The 18,712-nt window shown below is 37.9% G+C and overlaps 1 protein-coding gene across 7 annotated transcripts in view; it reads right to left on the bottom strand.

The window, feature by feature from the left end:
• Nucleotides 1-731: 731 nt before the first annotated feature.
• Nucleotides 732-18,712, bottom strand: part of LOC126747130 (uncharacterized) — a 44,543-nt gene continuing 26,562 nt past the window's right edge. For 3 of the 7 annotated variants that reach the window (XM_050455618.1, XM_050455623.1, XM_050455621.1), the window contains 12 exons: nt 15,268-15,454; nt 15,075-15,208; nt 14,865-15,011; nt 14,578-14,803; nt 14,047-14,231; nt 13,684-13,988; nt 12,797-12,952; nt 12,585-12,738; nt 7,731-8,216; nt 1,957-2,214; nt 1,679-1,897; nt 732-1,622 (listed from right to left, as the gene is read on the bottom strand). In XM_050455618.1, the coding sequence (XP_050311575.1) occupies nt 1,410-1,622; nt 1,679-1,897; nt 1,957-2,214; nt 7,731-8,216; nt 12,585-12,738; nt 12,797-12,952; nt 13,684-13,988; nt 14,047-14,231; nt 14,578-14,803; nt 14,865-15,011; nt 15,075-15,208; nt 15,268-15,454 (2,670 nt within the window). In that variant the 3' untranslated portion in view covers nt 732-1,409. Of the gene's footprint in view, nt 1,623-1,678; nt 1,898-1,956; nt 2,215-7,730; nt 8,217-8,516; nt 10,832-12,584; nt 12,739-12,796; nt 12,953-13,683; nt 13,989-14,046; nt 14,232-14,577; nt 14,804-14,864; nt 15,012-15,074; nt 15,209-15,267; nt 15,455-18,712 lie in introns of those variants that run through there. The other 4 variants (XM_050455620.1, XM_050455619.1, XM_050455622.1 and 1 more) reach the window with 4 other exon arrangements.

The raw sequence follows: 18,712 nt of genomic DNA, 5'->3' as shown, positions 1-18,712 counted from the left end.
TACGTAGCAACTAAATAAATGGGCGCAAAATTAGATTTTATTTAAAAGCTTAAGAATATGGTAATATCTTTTCGGTCAATAACTTAAAAGTAACAATATCTTTTAACACAAAAATAAATGACAAGTGTATGACATACGTCAACACTGTCCCTCCAAGGTGGAGTATTTAACTATGTAGTTAAGTATTTAACTACATCGGGGGAGTTAGTTACCTTACTTTTTAAGAACCTTCTGCTTTACATTGACATGATATTTATTTCGCTTACATAAGACCCTTTGACGCAGTAATAAGTTTTAGTAAATAAAATAAACAATAGTCAATATCTTTAAATAAAGAAAACAAACAAACATTGTTTTCTTTATTCAAAGGTCAATACAAACAACATATGGTGTGACAGCATTGACAGGTGTCACGTTCAATTATACGAAGTTGGAAAGGGCCTTTGCTACGTAGCAACTAAATAAATGGGCGCAAAATTAGATTTTATTTAAAAGCTTAAGAATATGGTAATATCTTTTCGGTCAATAACTTAAAAGTAACAATATCTTTTAACACAAAAATAAATGACAAGTGTATGACATACGTCAACACTGGCCTTTGCTACGTAGCAACCAATGACATGATCGGTCGTGCACAGTAGAGCAAATTTTGGCGCGTAATTCAAATATCAATTTTATTAAATAAAAGTTATTTGACGTGATTTTTACTGTACCGAAACAAAAAGCCAAAATCGTCTTAATACAACCTTTTACTTAATATATTATGTACAAAAAAAGGTATATCACAAAACGTGCCCTACGCCGCTGGCGCCCCCACGCGGCGGCAAATTTATACAGAAAATAAAGTATTTAGGGTAAAAAAAAATTAACTCGAGATTGCACGAACTTAAACCTAAACTCAGTCTCTGTACATTTTGTTAAGGAAAATTAACAAAAAAAAAAATACGTAAAAAGGAACTTGGAACTCTCAAGGGGGTTTACAGAATAAAGCAACATTAACATAACCTGAAAGTACCGGGGGCGTGGTTAAAATACACACTTTTTTATTTAGTACCGACCACGCCCATTTTTTGGACCTAAATTCACTCCTTCGGGGCACACTAGATTTTAACTTCGACGTGAAGTGCACCCTTGAACTGTCAAAACGGCCATCTTGGATAGCGAAACGAGTCAAGTAGTCCGGAATAATGACAACGCAAAACAAAATGGCCGCCTGTCAAGTTTATTTCCCAGTAGTGAGGTCACATAGTTGGAAGACCTGTTCCGAGATGGCGCTTTCAAGCATGTCAAATGCAACCACTGGCCGTCTTGTAACCCCCTCCCCACCGCCTAAACAATAATATTGACGCAATTGAAAAAAATTCAGTCATTCACAGAATGAACGTAGCTGCCCCCCACCACCATTAAATTTACAACTTTTTCGTGGGACTGTTGTTGACGGGCGGGCGCGGAATGGGGCGCACCGGCCCCAGACTCAACATCTGGGTGGCGCCCAGGGCGGCGACGTTGCCGGGCTGCTTCGTGTTGATCAGCGGGATGGCGTAGGTGCCGTCCGGCGTTGCCGCTTGTAGCGGGATGTAGTTGTTGATGCCCACTTGGGAGAGTTTTTGCATTATGCCGGGCTGAAACAACCACAAAAATTATTAAAGTTATATTAAGGGTACGTTAATGAAATTACCGTTTTCAGATTGACCAGGGGAACCCCCAGCTCGCACATCCCACTGTTGGTCTTATGGTAAGTCTGCCGATGCTTGTTCAAGCCCAAGGCGTTGGGGTAAGTGGCCGGACACAAGTCGCACCGATACGGCAACCCCGCGCGCACCTTATTGGGTGAACTGGGCGCAGGCGCGGACACCTCGTCCGTCAGATCCACCGTGGGCAAAGCGTCACCTGCCGCCTGAAACGGGAAAGCGAGATTACGGTGAGCGCCATCCGGTGGCGAAACGCAACACTGACCTTTTTCGCCACGATACTGATCGAGCCGTTCAGGTTCAGGCCGGCCGGTAAGGCAGAGCCCTGTTTCGCAGAGGGCGGCTCCTTCGGTTTGCCCGATGACGTCACGGTGATTCCCCTGCTGGCCAACACGTTCGCGACCGCTTTGGCCGTTTCCGATTTTTGGGGGGCGACCGGCGTCGGTTTCGGTTGCGGTCGCACCGACGTCAGCGTGATCGAGTCGGAGAGTTTCATGATGCTGTTCTCCACCGATTCGGCGCCCTTAAAGCGAAACGAGAAAAATGTGAATAAAAAATTTTCTTTTGCGTGGATTTTCTTGGTTTTTACAGTAAAACACAAGGAAGAGTCTCGGGCAAGTTTTAAAGGAAAAATGAAGCAAATCGGAGCAGTAGAAACAAAGTTATGAACAGAATTATCCGAAAATTCCTCAAATTAGAAGAAAAGACAAAAACTGATTTTCAAAAATTGCAACAAAAAAATTCTACTAAATGGATTTTGTTTATTTCTTTGTTAAAACGTTAAAAATGACCCAGAGTATCTTTTAAAACAAAAATTAAGTAAATCGAAGCAATAGAAACCGAGTTATGACCAAAGTTACCTGATATTATGTATTATGCAAAAAAAACCCAATTCTTCAAAAATATTAATAAAAATTCTCCTTTTGCATGGATTTTCTTAATTCCTTCAACAGAATGTTACGAAAGAATCCAAGTACCTTTTAAAAGAATAATGAAGTAAATCGGAATAATAGAAACAAAGTTATAAGCCAAATTACCCGAAACCTACTGAAATTAAAAGAAAAGACAAAAACCTATTTTCAAAAATTGCAATAAAAATAATTCTACTGCAAGGATTTTCTTCATTTATTTGCTAAAACGTTAAAAATACATCCGAGTATCTTTTAAAACAAAAATTAAGTAAATCGGACCAATAGAAACCGAGTTATGACCAAAGTTACCTCAAATTAAGTATTATACAAGAAAACCCAATTCTTTAAAAATATTAATAAAAATACTCCTTTTGCATGGATTTTGTTTAATTCCTTCAATAGAATGTTAGGAAGGAATCCAAGATTCTTTTAAAAGAAAAATGAATCAAATCGGAGCAGTAAAAACAAAGTTATGTGCAGAATTACCCGAAACCTACACAAATTGGAAGAAAAGACAAAAACCAATTTTCAAAAATTTCAATAAAAAAAGTTCTACTGCATGGATTTTCTTCATTTCTTTGCTAAAACCGATAAAATACTCCGAGTATCTTTTAAAACAAAAATTAAGTCAATCGGAGCAATAGAAACCGAGTTATGACCAAAGTTACCTGAAATTATGTATTATGCAAGAATACCCCATTCTTCAAAAATCTTAATAAAAATTCTCCTTTTGCATGGATTTTCTTAATTCCTTCAACAGAATGTTAGGAAAGAATCCAAGTATCTTTAAAAAAAAATGAAGCAAATCGGAACAGTAGAAACAAAGTTATGAGCCGAATTACCCGAAAATTCCTCAAATTAGAAGTAAAGACAAAAACCGATTTTCAAAAATTGCAATAAAAAAAATTCTACTGCAAGGATTTTCTTCATTTCTTTATTAAAACATTAAAAATGACCCAGAGCATCTTTTAAAACAAAAATTAAGTCAATCGAACCAATAGAAACCGAGTTAAGACCAAAGTTACCTCAAATTAAGTATTATACAAGAAAACCCAATTTTTCAAAAATCTTAATAAAAATTTTAATTTTTCATGGATTTTTTTTATCCCTTTAACAGAATGTTAGGAAAGAATCCAAGTATCTTTTAAAATAAAAATGAAGCAAATCGGAGCAGTAGAAGCAAAGTTATAAACCAAATTACCCAAAACCTCCTCAAATTAGAAGAAAAGACAAAAACTGATTTTCAAAAATGTCAATAAAAAAAATTCTACTGAATGGATTTTGTTTATTTCTTTGCTAAAACATTAAAAATGACTCCAAGTATCTTTTAAAACAAAAATTAAGTCAATCGCAGCAATACAAAGCGAGGTATGACCCAAATTACCTGAAACTATGTATTATGTAAGAAAACCCACATTTTCAAAAATATTAATATAAAATTATCCTTTTGCATGGATTTTCTTCATTTCTTTGCTAAAGCGTTAAAAAATACACCGAGTATGTTTTAAACACAAATTATATAAATCGAAGCAATAGAAACCAAGTTATGACCAAAGTTACCTGATATTATGTATTATACAAGAATACCCACTTCTTCAAAAATATTAATAAAAATTCTCCTTTTGCATGGATTTTCTTAATTCCTTTAACAGAATATTAGGTAAGAATCCAAGTATCTTTTAAAGGAAAAATGAATCAAATCGAAGCAGTAGAAGCAAAGTTATTAGCCAAATTACCCGAAACCTACCCAAATTAGAAGAAAAGACAAAAACTGATTTTCAAAAATTGCAATAAATAACATTCTACTGCAAGGATTTTCTTCATTTTTTTATTAAAACATTAAAAATGACTCTGAGCATCTTTTAAAATAAAAATTAAGTCAATCGGACCAATAGAAACCGAGTTATGACCAAAGTTACCTGAAATTATGTATTATGCAAGAAAACTCAATTCTTCAAAACTATTAATAAAAATTCTCCTTTTGCATAGATTTTCTTAATTCCTTCAACAGACTGTTAGGAAAGAATCCAAGTTTCTTTTAAAAGAAAAATGAAGCAAATCGGAGCAGTAGAAACAAAGTTATGAACAGAATTACCCGAAAATTCCTCAAATTAGAAAAAAAGACAAAAACTGATTTTCAAAAATTTCAATAAGTAACATTCTACTGCAAGGATTTTCTTCATTTTTTTATTAAAACGTTAAAAATGACCCAGAGCATCTTTTAAAACAAAAATTAAGTCAATCGGACCAATAGAAACCGAGTTATGACCAAAGTTACCTGAAATTATGTATTATGCAAGAATACCCCATTCTTCAAAAATCTTAATAAAAATTCTCCCTTTGCATGGATTTTGTTAATTCCTTCAATAGAATGTTAGGAAGGAATCCAAGATTCTTTTAAAAGAAAAATGAAGCAAATCGGAGCAGTAGAAGCAAAGTTATAAACCAAATTACCCAAAACCTACCCAAATTAGAAGAAAAGACAAAAACTGATTTTCAAAAATGTCAATAAAAAAAATTCTACTGAATGGATTTTGTTTATTTCTTTGCTAAAACATTAAAAATGACTCCAAGTATCTTTTAAAACAAAAATTAAGTCAATCGGACCAATAAAAACCGAGTTATGACCAAAGTTACCTGAAATTATGTATTATGCAAAAAAACCCACTTCTTCAAAAATCTTAATAAAAATTCTCCCTTTTCATGGATTTTCTTAATTCCTTCAATAGAATGTTAGGAAGGAATCCAAGATTCTTTTAAAAGAAAAATGAAGCAAATCGGAACAATAGAAGCAAAGTTATAAGCCAAATTACCCGAAACCCTTTCAAATTAGAAGAAAAGACAAAACCCGATTTTCAAAAATTGCAATAAATAACATTCTACTGCAAGGATTTTCTTCATTTTTTTATTAAAACATTAAAAATGACTCTGAGCATCTTTTAAAACAAAAATTAAGTCAATCGGACCAATAAAAACCGAGTTATGACCAAAGTTACCTGAAATTATGTATTATGCAAAAAAACCCACTTCTTCAAAAATATTAATAAAAATTCTCCCTTTGCATGGATTTTGTTAATTCCTTCAATAGAATGTTAGGAAGGAATCCAAGATTCTTTTAAGATAAAAATGAAGCCAATCGGAACAATAGAAGCAAAGTTATAAGCCAAATTACCCGAAACCTTTTCAAATTAGAAGAAAAGACAAAAACCGATTTTCAAAAATTGCAACAAAAAAATTCTACTGAATGGATTTTCTTTATTTCTTTACTAAAACATTAAAAATGACTCCGAGTATCTTTTAAAACAAAAATTAAGTCAATCGGGGCAATAGAAACCGAGTTATGACCAAAGTTACCTGAAATTATGTATTATGCAAAAAAACCCAATTCTTCAAAAATATTAATAAAAATTCTCCTTTTGCACGGATTTTGTTAATTCCTTTAATAGAATGTTAGGAAAGAATCCAAGTATCTTTTAAGATAAAAATGAAGCAAATCGGAACAATAGAAGCAAAGTTATAAGCCAAATTACCCGAAACCTACTGAAATTGGAAGAAAAGACAAAAACCTATTTTCAAAAATTGCAACAAAAAAATTCTACTTAATGGATTTTCTTTATTTCTTCACTAAAACATTAAAAATGACTCCGAGTATCTTTTAAAACAAAAATTAAGTCAATCGGGGCAATAGAAACCGAGTTATGACCAAAGTTACCTCAAATTATGTATTATGCAAAAAAACCCAATTCTTCAAAAATATTAATAAAAATTCTATTTTTGCACGGATTTTGTTAGTTCCTTTAATAGATTGTTAGAAAAGAATCCAAGTATCTTTTAAAGGAAAAATAAAGCAAATCTCAGCACATGAAGCCGAGTTATAGGTAAGAGAAGCAAGAAGAGTCTTACAATGAAACTGGATATGACTCACTAAATCATCAATAAAAAATATTCAAGTGGCTGGATTTCCCTGATTTTCTCTATTAACCAAAAGAACAATTACTGGTACTTTTTAAAAGAAAAAAGAACCGAATCGGAGCAATAGAACCGGAGCTAGGGTCGTAGAAGTACCCAAAATTAGCACCATCAGTAACCACTGAATATGGAAAAAATTCATAGAAAATCAAGTAGTACACGCAGTTCTCTGATTTTTTCCACGAACTTAAAGAGAACTCCTGGGAACCGTTTAAGATCAAAATCAAGCAAATCCCAACATTAGAAGCTGAATTACGGGCCAAAGAAGCGAGAAGTCTTACCAGTACTTACAGAAATCAATAAAAAATCTTCTATTGCTTGGATTTGCCTAAATTTTTCCAGAAACCTAAAGAAAGCTTCTGGACACCAGTTAAAATATGAATGAAGGGAATCCAAAGAATAGATCGAGCTATGGCACGAGATAGCCGGAAGTACCCAAAAATTCATCCAATCATCAAGATACTAAACATGAACAAAAAATCATAAAAAATCAAGCACCTCATGGATTTCTCGAATTTTTTCCAGAAACCTAAACAATACTCCGGAGCATCATTTAATACAAAAATCAAGCAAATCCCGATGATAGAGACCGAGTTATAGGCAAGAAAAGCGAGGAGAGTCTTATCAATAAATTGGACAATACTCGCAAAAATTTTAATAAAAAATCTTCTGGTACATGGATTTCCAGGATTTTTTTCTGGATCATAAACACTACTTCGGGGCATCATTTAAGATAAAAATCAACTGAATCCGAACATTAAAAGCTGAGTTATAAGTCAGAGAAGCAAAAATCTTGATTCTTAAATGCTCAAAAGTTACTAACATCAGGATACTGAATATGGAAAAAAATTCATAAGAAATCAAGTAATAGATGGATTTCCCGGATTTTTTTCATGAATTTAAAGAAAGTTCCAGGGCACCATTTAAGACGAAAATTAGGCGAATCCTAACAATGGGACTGGAACTATAGCACAAGATAACCCAAATGACCCAAAAATTAGCACTTTCTGGATACTAAATATGCTTAAAAAAATTCATAGCAAATCAAGTAGCCCATCGATTTCCCTGAATTTTTTCAGGAGCATAAAGAGATCTCCTGGGCACCATTTAAGACAAGAATCGAGCAAATCCGACCACCAGTAGGCCCCCAAAAACTCACCTGGACACTCTCGATCTGCGGCAGCCCGGTGTTCTTCGGCTGCATACAGATCACCTGACAGTCGTCGTCGTCCTTATCGGAGGGCGTCAGCACGTCCACCCTCTTCCTCTTGACCGCGTTCGCGTTGTTCCCGCCGCCGCCCTGCAGCCCGGGTCCCGGGTGCCTCTTTACGGCCGACGCCCCGACGCCCCTCACGCTCTGGGGCGGGCCGCCCATACGCGGCCTCACTTGGCCGCCGCGTATCCCCTGAGGGCCGCCCGGCCCACGCGGGCGCATCATGGGCGCGCGCGCCCGCACCCCGGGCGCCCTCTGGTTTACGACGTTAGGGCCCCGAGGGCCGCCGGGCATGCGTGCCGCCCCACTTTGGGGACCACGGGGGGCGGGCGCGCGCCCGTTGGGCGGCATCGGAGGTCGGTAGCCGCCCTGCATCGAGTTGGGCGGCTGGTTTGGGGGCGGCATCGGTTGGGGCTGAGAAGTCATTGGGGCCTGAAATAGAAGTTCATTCGAATTCATATTCAAAATTCTTAAAATAGCTTTATTGTCCCAAACAGAGTTATTGACAAAGCTTTAGTAGTAAGATTATTAGTCAGTAAAACTTAGGAAAAATAGATATCAGACACTCGTCTAATGCATAGTAAGCCTTAGTAACTTTACTAACAATCCATTTAAAAAATTGGTATTTAATTTTCTCCTAAGGTACCTAAAATGATTTTGTTATACCTATTTATTATCATTATTATTATAAGGAGGGTTTGAAAAGCGACGTTTTCGCCCCCCTTCCCTTACATTATCGTCCTCCCACTCGTCGTCCCCCTCTGCCCCGTTGTTCATCTCGTTCTCCACCTCCTCCGACTCTCCCAGGCTGTAGACCTCAATTTTGACGTTCTTGAAGACGTCATCTTGGATCAGAAGCTCTTCCGAGGTCAAATGGGGCTCAGCAGACACTATCTGGATATTACTGAGGACCTCGATCCTCCCACTGCCCCCGTCCTGGGGACAGAGCAGATCCACAGTGTCCTCGTCCTCGATGCTCTCGCAATAATCCTCGATTTCATCTTTCCCTTCCTCCTGCTCCGTTTTCATCCTCCCGCGCCTCCGTCTGAGCCTCCTGGAGGGTCCAACCTCCTCCTCGCTTGTGGACCCACCCTTTCCCTCCTTCACCTGGCCCCTCCTCTTCCTCTTTCTCTTCCTTTTCCAGCAGTTCAGGTCAATTATTTCATCAGGAAAATGGGGTTCAAAGTCCGGTTTGTATAACTTGGCCAAAGCAAGGCCTTCTGGCCCCATCACCTCCACCATCGAGGAGGACCTTTGCTCCTCAATGGGGCCTGAACAGTCCTCCTTGAGAAGGGTTTTCTTGTTTTGGTATTGGAGGAACTTGGGAGGGCGACCCCTTTTGCGTCTCAAGGGGTTGGGCCCGACGATCCTCAACTCGGATCTTTGGAGATGTACTGAGAGTTCAGGGAGGGTTTCCGGGTTTACTTTGGGAGTTGTGCAGGTGTTCCGGGTTGTTTTGGGTCTTCCTGGAGCTCTTTTTAATGTAGAAGTATATTGGGTTAGCCCTCTGAGGTGTAAAACTTCTGGATGAGTGGCCAAATTGATTCTCTTCTTCCTGGTTCTTTTCTTAGGATTTTTAGGGATTCCTGCGGCTATAGAAGTAACAGTTTCCATTGGAATTTTCTCTGGACTCTTTGTGATCCTTGACCTCAAAAGCCTGGACTCTGTCGCCAAATAAATCCTCCTCTTCCTGGTCTTTTTTCCGGGAGCCTCTTGTGTGCCACATTCCCCAGACTTTCTGGGTCTCCCTGGCCTCCTTATCTCAGGAGGGGCCTTTCGAGGGAGCTCTTTTGACACTGGGGACATCTCAGGGTCCTTTTTATTCAGATTTTTGGGTGTTTTTGTGTTATTGTCCTTCTTTGTTTTGCAGAGCTTTTCTGCAGAAGCAGCCATTTCCAAGGTACCTGTCTGTCTCTGTCTGGATAATATGGCGGAACTCACTTGGATCTTCGGATGCTTGAGGGCCTTCTTCGACTTTCCAGGATCCTTGAGGTCAAAGTCTTCATCATTATTAAGAAGTTTTCTTTCAGGAACAACCTCATTTTTTCCCCCAATCAACAAACTCTTCCTACTCTCTTTAAAGGACTTGGAGGACACTTTTCCAATATTAAATCCTCCACTATTTCCACCACAATCTTGAGCACTTTCTACAATTGGTACCTTAGTCTTCCCCACTCCACCCTTTTTACACACAGTGACCGTTGGGCCCTTATTATGGTCGTTGCTCAAGAGCACCCGGTGGTTCTGAACAAACGCCCGCGCCCACCCGGTTTGGGCGCACCGTAGGGCGCACGCGCGCACGATTTTTTTGAGTTGTCCCTTCACTTGTGCCCACGTGACCCCCTGGTGGCGCAGGGTCGCCGTTTCGCGGTACCACTGCGCCAACTGGTGCTCCGCTATCGCACGTTCCGTGCATGGAAACTTCTTGGCACGACGGTCTCTTGTTTTGTTGTAGTGGGCGATAAGGGCGCGTTTGTTGGTTAAAATGGCGCGCACAGTCGACACGCTTATGCCGTACTTAAGGGCGCATTCTTGAGGCCTCAGTTGGGTTTTCACGTGAGTTTCCACGAGTTCGAGTTTCCTTTTTAGGTCCAAACGCGGCATGCTTCGGAGGTAAACAATAATAACCAAACGAGGTACACCACGCGATAGAGTGAGAACAACTGACGTCAGCACGTCCTGTCTGTTTGCTTGCGTGGTGGAGAAGCGACGGTGCCAATTTGTCCACAATTTCTGAGATTTTTTAGGGTCTGTAGAGGTTTTGTCCCCGGATGCGAGGAGGATTTTGTAGGTACGGCAACGCCGCACGCCTTAGGATTTCAGATGGAACGTTTTGGGTTCAAGGACTAATCATTAGGCCTCGGTCTTATTTTTTTTTACCTGCGAGCATGCATGTGGGAGAGAGAGAGAGATTTAACGAGGGTACAACCGATGGTCGCTTTGTTTGATTGTAAATTCAGGAGACTAATTCTTTGAATCTGGGGCAGTGTTGCCACTTTTTTTTGGATATTTAAATAAAATTAAAAAAGAAATTTATTTAAATAATTTTAATTTTAAACGTAAGGAATGACACGCTCAAACGTCAACTGTCAAAATGTCAGTTTCTACAGTTTTGACAGTTGACTAAATTGCCATGTAAAATTATTTTTCCTACGTCAAGCTGTCAACCAGCTCGATATAGTTACCCCCACCCCAATCATAAGCACACCGTCATTTCTTTTTAGGTTTCATTATTATGACGTAATATTCTGTAGTATTGATACATATGTCAAATTTGACAGTCTTCATTAAAGTACTGTCAATTTAAGAATAATTTATTTAATTTTATGTAACTGTCAAAATTTGACAATTCTGACAGCTAGCTCTATATAGTTACCCCCACCCCGATCACAAGTACACCGCCATTTTCTTTTAGGTTTCATTAGTTGCATAATATTCTATAATAATTGATACATACGTCAATTTTGACAGGTGTCAAAATTTTACAGTAAACCTTCGTTTGACAAACAGCTTGACTTAGTTTCTCCCACCAATCCAGTACGCCTCTACTTTAATTTAAAGACTATATTTTATGACTTTTAAATGTATCTATGTATTTTATGTAATTTTCCGTCATCATTTCTTTTCCACTACATTTTTTGACAGCTGTCAACATTTGACAGTTGACATTTCAGTACTCATATTTAATTAAATTATTATTTCTTAGTTGTCAAAATTTGACAGTAACAGTCACAAGGTCGATATAGTTTACTCCCACCTCAATCACAAACAAACCGCCATTTTATTTTAGGATTCATTATAGTGTCGTAAAATTCTATAGTAATTAAAACACAAGTTAATTTTGACAGCTGTCAACATTTGACAGTATACTTTTTTTGACTAGTTTGACTTACCTTGTTTCCCCCACCAAACCAACACGCCGCTACTTTGATTTAAATTTTATGACAGTGACGTAATTTTCCGTCATCATCATGTCTTTTCCACTACATTTTTTGACAGCTGTCAACATTTGACAGTTGACATTTCAGTACTCATAATTTAATTAAATTATTATTTCTGAGTTGTCAAAATTTGACAGTAACAGTCACAAGGTCGATATAGTTTCCTCCCACCTCAATCACAAACAAACCGCCATTTTATTTTAGGATTCATTATAGTGTCGTAAAATTCTATAGTCATTAAAACACAAGTTAATTTTGACAGCTGTCAACAACTTTTTTTGACTAGTTTGACTTATCTTGTTTCCCCCACCAATCCAACACGCCGCTACTTTGATTTAAATTTTATGACAGTGACGTAATATTCCGTCATCATTTCTTTGCTACTACATTTTTCGACGGCTGCCAAAATTTGACGGTTGACGTTTCAGTAATGTCAATTTAGCAATAATTTAATTAACATTACTTGGCTGTCAAAATTTGACAGTTTTGACAACTAGCTCGATATAGTTACCCGCACCCCAATCATCAACACACCACCATTTTGTTTTAGGTTTTGTTGTAATGCCGCAATATTCTGTAATAATTGATACAATTTTGACAGCTGTCAAACAGTTGACAGTTCTGACAACTAGCTCGATACAGTTACCCCCCAACTCAATACACTTCAATACACCGCGATTTTGTTTTATTGTAATTATGTAATGTTCTGTAATAATTGATGGCCATTTGATGGGCCACGCCCATTTTAAAAAACAAACAACATATAAAACTAAAGGCGGCGGTACCAAAAACGCATGCGCACTATGCGGTACCGCGTTACTTCTAACACAAAAAAAAATTTAAAAAAAAATCAACTTACCATAGAATTGGGCGGTTGGCCGGCCTGCGGGGGCGGTCCGATGTTCCCCTGGGGCGGTTGCATGCCGCCCATTTGCGGGGGCGGCATGTGAGGGGGCGCGGGCGGGTAGTGGCCCCCCGGCGGCGGGTAGTGCGGGTACATGGGGTTAGGCGGCCTGCAATTGCCCCCACCAATTAGCGAGTGTTGCCACATCGGGTGGTTCAAAGACTTACGCGTGCGCGTGCAGGAATGGGAATTTGACGGGGTGGAAGAGGGTGTGCCACGGCAACGCCGCAAACGGTTTTAGGAGGGTGGTGCGCCAGTTCTGGTGCGCCTTGGGAATTTCAGACGGAGCGGTCTTTGGGGGCGGTTTTAGGTCTTTGGTCGATCTAGGATAAAGGAGTGGGGGGTTGGTTTGACAGCCGATAACTGTCAAATAAGGTGGGCATGTCCATCGCTCAAATTAGTGAAAACCAAATTAATTTAGGTTAATTAGAAGCAATTTTGTTGACAATTTTCAAACATTAACAACTGATAACTGTCAAACGAATTGACAGATTTAAATGACGTTTGGCAGACATAAAGTCACACGTGTTTCCTCTCAACTAGTGAAAACCAAATTAATTTAAATTAATTATAAATAATTTTATTTACAGTTTTCAAACGACATGTTAATAACGCAGTAAATATGTAAGTTTGAAGTTTGACAACTGATAACTGTCAAACAAATTGACAGATTTAAATAACGTTTGGCACGCATAAAGTCGCACATGTTTCCTTTCAACAAATGAAAACCAAATTATTTTAAATTAATTAGAAACAATTTTATTAACAATGTTCGACCGCCATGTTGATCATGCCTTAATTTTGTTAAGGTCAACTTTGACAGCTTATAACTGTTAAACGAACTGACAGATATAAATGACGTTTGGCAGACATAAAGTCACATGTGTTTCCTCTCAACTAGTGAAAACCAAATTTATTTAAATTAATTATAAACAATTTTATTACAATTTTTCAACCCTTAAGCCAAATCTTGAAAAATGTTGCGAGTAGCAACTTTGACAGCCGATAACTGCCAAGCCAATTGACAGATTTTAATAAAATTTCAATCACTTACTGGTAAGGATAGGGCTGATGCATCGGGGGCGGCTGATGGGGCGGATACCCCGGATGGGGCGGGTACATGGGCGGCTGATGCTGATACGGCTGACCCATCTGCTGCCCCTGCGGCGGCTGCGTCGGAAACTGCTGGATATTAATCAGCACATTTTGCTGATGCAGCCCGTTACCCTGCGCGGCGCTGTTCTGCGTCAGTCGCGATACCTGCTGCGCCAGCGCCTGCATCGGCAACCCCGTCAGGCTGTCCAACGACGTACCGGAGGACGTGGCAACCGCGGACGACGTGTTCGGGTTGTACAGTTGCTACAAGTGTCGGCGGCTGTCAAGTCTGACCGACAATTATTGTCCATGATCGACTTACCATCGCACCCCGGTTTCGGTCGTTGAACGAGTCGAGCGAGATGAACTCGCTGTCGCTACTGGCAGACGAGTAGCCCATGTCCTTGTTGTTGCCCGACAGGAAGTCGGGCAGTTTCAGGGGATCGTCGAGAGAGGGCGTCGTCCATATGGGGTTCCCCTGGCTCTGGTGGCCTGGAAAATACGGATCTGTTGCCAGAAACAGATACGGGGGTTTGACGTTAGAAACTGTTTGAGGTTATGAGGGCAAGTCGCGTCACAGCCATCTGTCAATCGTGTCAGAAGGTCTCATCTGTCAAGATTGACGGCTGTCGAGGTTATGTCAAAAGAAGGTTTTAAGAAATAAACAGTAAATAAATTAAATATTAAATATTTGTTAGCTTTGAATATCCCATAACGTATAGTAACAACGCAAATAAATAAAACGCAAAAACTAAAAGTATCAACTTTGAAAGCTGTCACGCAAATTAGATCTGTCAATGTCACTTGTCAAGGTTGCCAACGAAAAAAAAAAAAATTAAAAAAAAAAACTTACTGTAGTTCGGCTCCCCGTTCGGGTTATCGTCGGTGATCTCCGTGATGGTGCAGCCGGTGTTGGTGGGGGGTTCGGGGTCCTTGAACAGCCCCGTCGTCTTCACTTTCAACTTGGGGTACTCGGTGGCGCAGGTGGGGGAGGGCTCGGGGGGCGGCGTCGGCTCCGCCCCCGGGATGCTGCCGTACGCGGGGCTGTTGGCATGGTTGCCGCTCCCGAAACCGTCCAACTGTAACACAGGACAGCGTTGCCGTTTGTTCGCTAAAAGAGTAGGAGGGGGGAGGACTTACGGTCGCCGTGTTGTCGTTTTTTTGTTCTCCCTCGGGTTTCTTCGGGTCCTGGTCGTCTCCGAAGTTGACGGGGGACGTGTCGTAGTCGGCCAAGAAGGCGCCCCCGATCACTTCGGCCAGGTTCGGGGAGAAGTTCACGTTACGCCCCTGAAATAAAGAAGTCGCAGCTGCGCAATTGCCTCAAATCGACGTTTCACGCAGTTTATTTACCTCCTCCTGGGAGTTTTCCTCTGAGGAGCGGCTAGAACCGACGGCGGACTCCTGGGTGTTGCCGTCCGGTTCTCCTAACGCCTCCCCGACGCCCAAATCCGACTGCTGATCGCAATTCTCCTCGAATCCGGACTCTGGAAACGGGATCAGATTATTATTAAACCGTAGAAAAGTGCGGGGATTCCCCCCTTACCGCTCTCCTCCCGCGACTGCTCCTCCCCTTGGTCGTCCTCCTCGAAGTTGCTGATGCTGAACTCGAAGTTCTCCTCCTCGAAAACGTCGTCCTCCCGCCCCTTAAGTGAGGAGGAGCCGGGGTCCGAGAAGGAGGAGGGGGAGGGAACCGGCGAGACGATTTCGAAATTGTTCCCCCCGGTCCGGCTCTGGAATCACCGTTTTTAACCATCAAATGATTATGGAAATTTTCAATAATTTTTTTGCTATTAAAGATAGAGACTTCATTCAAAAACTGAAATGTTCATCCAGTTACTCTGAATCTTTTATGCCTCTATGAAAAAATCCGAGAAATCGAAGGCTTTTGAGAAAAAGTGAAATTTATGATTTTTGCCATTTTTATCCATCAAATGATTTTCAAAATTTTAGATAACTTTTTTGCTATTAAAGATAGAGGCTTCATTCAAAAACTGAGATATTTATCCAATTACTCTAAATCTTTTATGCCTCTATGAAAAAATCCGAGAAATCGAAGGTTTTTGAGAAAAAGTGAAATTTATGATTTTTACCATTTTTGTCCATCAAATGATTTTCAAAATTTTAGATAACTTTTTTGCTATTAAAGATAGAGGCTTCATTCAAAAACTGAGATATTCATCCAGTTACTCTGAATCTTTTATGCCTCTATGAGAAAATCCAAGAAATCGAAGGTTTTTGAGAAAAAGTGAAATTTATGATTTTTACCATTTTTCCCCATCAGATAATTTTCAAAATTTTGGATAACTTGATCGCTATTAAAGATAGAGGCTTCATTCAAAAACTGAGATATTTATCCAATTACTCTGAATCTTTTATGCCTCTATGAAAAAATCCGAGAAATCGAAGGTTTTTCAGAAAAAGTGAAATTTATGATTTTTACCATTTTTGTCCATCAAATGATTTTCAAAATTTTAGATAACTTTTTTGCTATTAAAGATAGAGGCTTCATTCAAAAACTGAAATATTCATCCAGTTACTCTGAATCTTTTATGCCTCTATGAGAAAATCCAAGAAATCGAAGGTTTTTGAGAAAAAGCGACATTTAAGTTTTTTACCATTTTTACAATTCAGATGATTTACAAAATTTGGCATAATTTTTTCAGTATTAAAGATAGAGACCCGAAACAAAAAGTGAAATGGAACACTAATTAATTGAGACCTTTTATGCATCTACAACATTTTTTGAAAAACTAAACGTTTTTGAGAAAAAGTGACATTTACATTTTTTATCATTTTTACAATTCAGAAGATTTTCACAAATTGGGATAACTTTTTTGCTATTAAAGATAGAGGCTTCATTCAAAAACTGAGATATTCATCCAGTTACTCTCAATCTTTTATGCCTCTATGAGAAAATCCGAGAAATCGAAGGTTTTTGAGAAAAAGTGAAATTTATTATTTTTGCCATTTTTGTCCATCAAATGATTTTTTAAAATTTTAGATAACTTTTTTGCTATTAAAGATAGAGGCTTCATTCAAAAACTGAGATATTCATCCAGTTACTCTCAATCTTTTATGCCTCTATGAGAAAATCCGAGAAATCGAAGGTTTTTGAGAAAAAGTGAAATTTATTATTTTTGCCATTTTTGTCCATCAAATGATTTTCAAAATTTTAGATAACTTTTTTGCTATTAAAGATAGAGGCTTCATTCAAAAACTGAGATATTTATCCAATTACTCTGAATCTTTTATGCCTCTATGAAAAAATCCGAGAAATCGAAGGTTTTTCAGAAAAAGTGAAATTTATGATATTTGCCATTTTTCCCCATCAGATGATTTTCAAAATTTTAGATAACTTTTTTGCTATTAAAGATAGAGGCTTCATTCAAAAACTGAGATATTTATCCAATTACTCTGAATCTTTTATGCCTCTATGAAAAAATCCGAGAAATCGAAGGTTTTTCAGAAAAAGTGAAATTTATGATTTTTACCATTTTTGTCCATCAAATGATTTTCAAAATTTTAGATAACTTTTTTGCTATTAAAGATAGAGGCTTCATTCAAAAACTGAAATATTCATCCAGTTACTCTGAATCTTTTATGCCTCTATGAGAAAATCCAAGAAATCGAAGGTTTTTGAGAAAAAGTGAAATTTATGATTTTTACCATTTTTCCCTATCAGATGATTTTCAAAATTTTGGATAACTTGATCGCTATTAAAGATAGAGGCTTCATTCAAAAACTGAGATATTTATCCAATTACTCTGAATCTTTTATGCCTCTATGAAAAAATCCGAGAAATCGAAGGTTTTTCAGAAAAAGTGAAATTTATGATATTTGCCATTTTTCCCCATCAGATGATTTTCAAAATTTTAGATAACTTTTTTGCTATTAAAGATAGAGGCTTCATTCAAAAACTGAGATATTTATCCAATTACTCTGAATCTTTTATGCCTCTATGAAAAAATCCGAGAAATCGAAGGTTTTTCAGAAAAAGTGAAATTTATGATTTTTACCATTTTTCCCCATCAGATGATTTTCAAAATTTTGGATAACTTGATCGCTATTAAAGATAGAGGCTTCATTCAAAAACTGAGATTTATCCAATTACTCTGAATCTTTTATGCCTGTATGAAAAAATCCGAGAAATCGAAGGTTTTTCAGAAAAAGTGAAATTTATGATATTTGCCATTTTTCCCCATCAGATAATTTTCAAAATTTTGAATAGCTTGATTGCTATTAAAGATAGACACTTGATTCAAGGACTGAGATATTCACGCAGTTACTCTGAATCTTTTATGCCTCTATGAGAAAATCCAAGAAATTGAAGGTTTTTGAGAAAAAGCGACATTTAAGTTTTTTACCATTTTTACAATTCAGATGATTTACAAAATTTGGCATAATTTTTTCAGTATTAAAGATAGAGACCCGAAACAAAAAGTGAAATGGAACACTAATTAATTGAGACCTTTTATGTATCTACAACATTTTTTGAAAAACTAAACGTTTTTGAGAAAAAGTGACATTTACATTTTTTATCATTTTTACAATTCAGAAGATTTTCACAATTTGGGATAACTTTTTTGCTATTAAAGATAGAGGCTTCATTCAAAAACTGAGATATTCATCCAGTTACTCTCAATCTTTTATGCCTCTATGAGAAAATCCGAGAAATCGAAGGTTTTTGAGAAAAAGTGAAATTTATGATTTTTGCCATTTTTGTCCATCAAATGATTTTCAAAATTTTAGATAACTTTTTTGCTATTAAAGATAGAGACCGGGAACAAAAAGTGAAATAGAATACTGATTAATTGCAACCTTTTATGTATCTACAATATTTTGTGAAAAACTAAAAGTTTTTGAAAAAAAGTGACTTTTACATTTTTTACCATTTTTGCAATTCCGATGATTTTCACAATTTGGGATAACTTTTTTACTATAAAAGATAGAGACATCAAATAAAAAATTAAATGGAATACCAATTAACT

The sequence above is a fragment of the Anthonomus grandis genome, chromosome 19 (assembly GCF_022605725.1).
Source record: "Anthonomus grandis grandis chromosome 19, icAntGran1.3, whole genome shotgun sequence".
Lineage (NCBI taxonomy): Eukaryota > Metazoa > Arthropoda > Insecta > Coleoptera > Curculionidae > Anthonomus > Anthonomus grandis.
The sequence above is the reverse complement of the archived record's forward strand: the minus strand, read 5'-3'. Positions and strand labels throughout refer to the sequence as shown.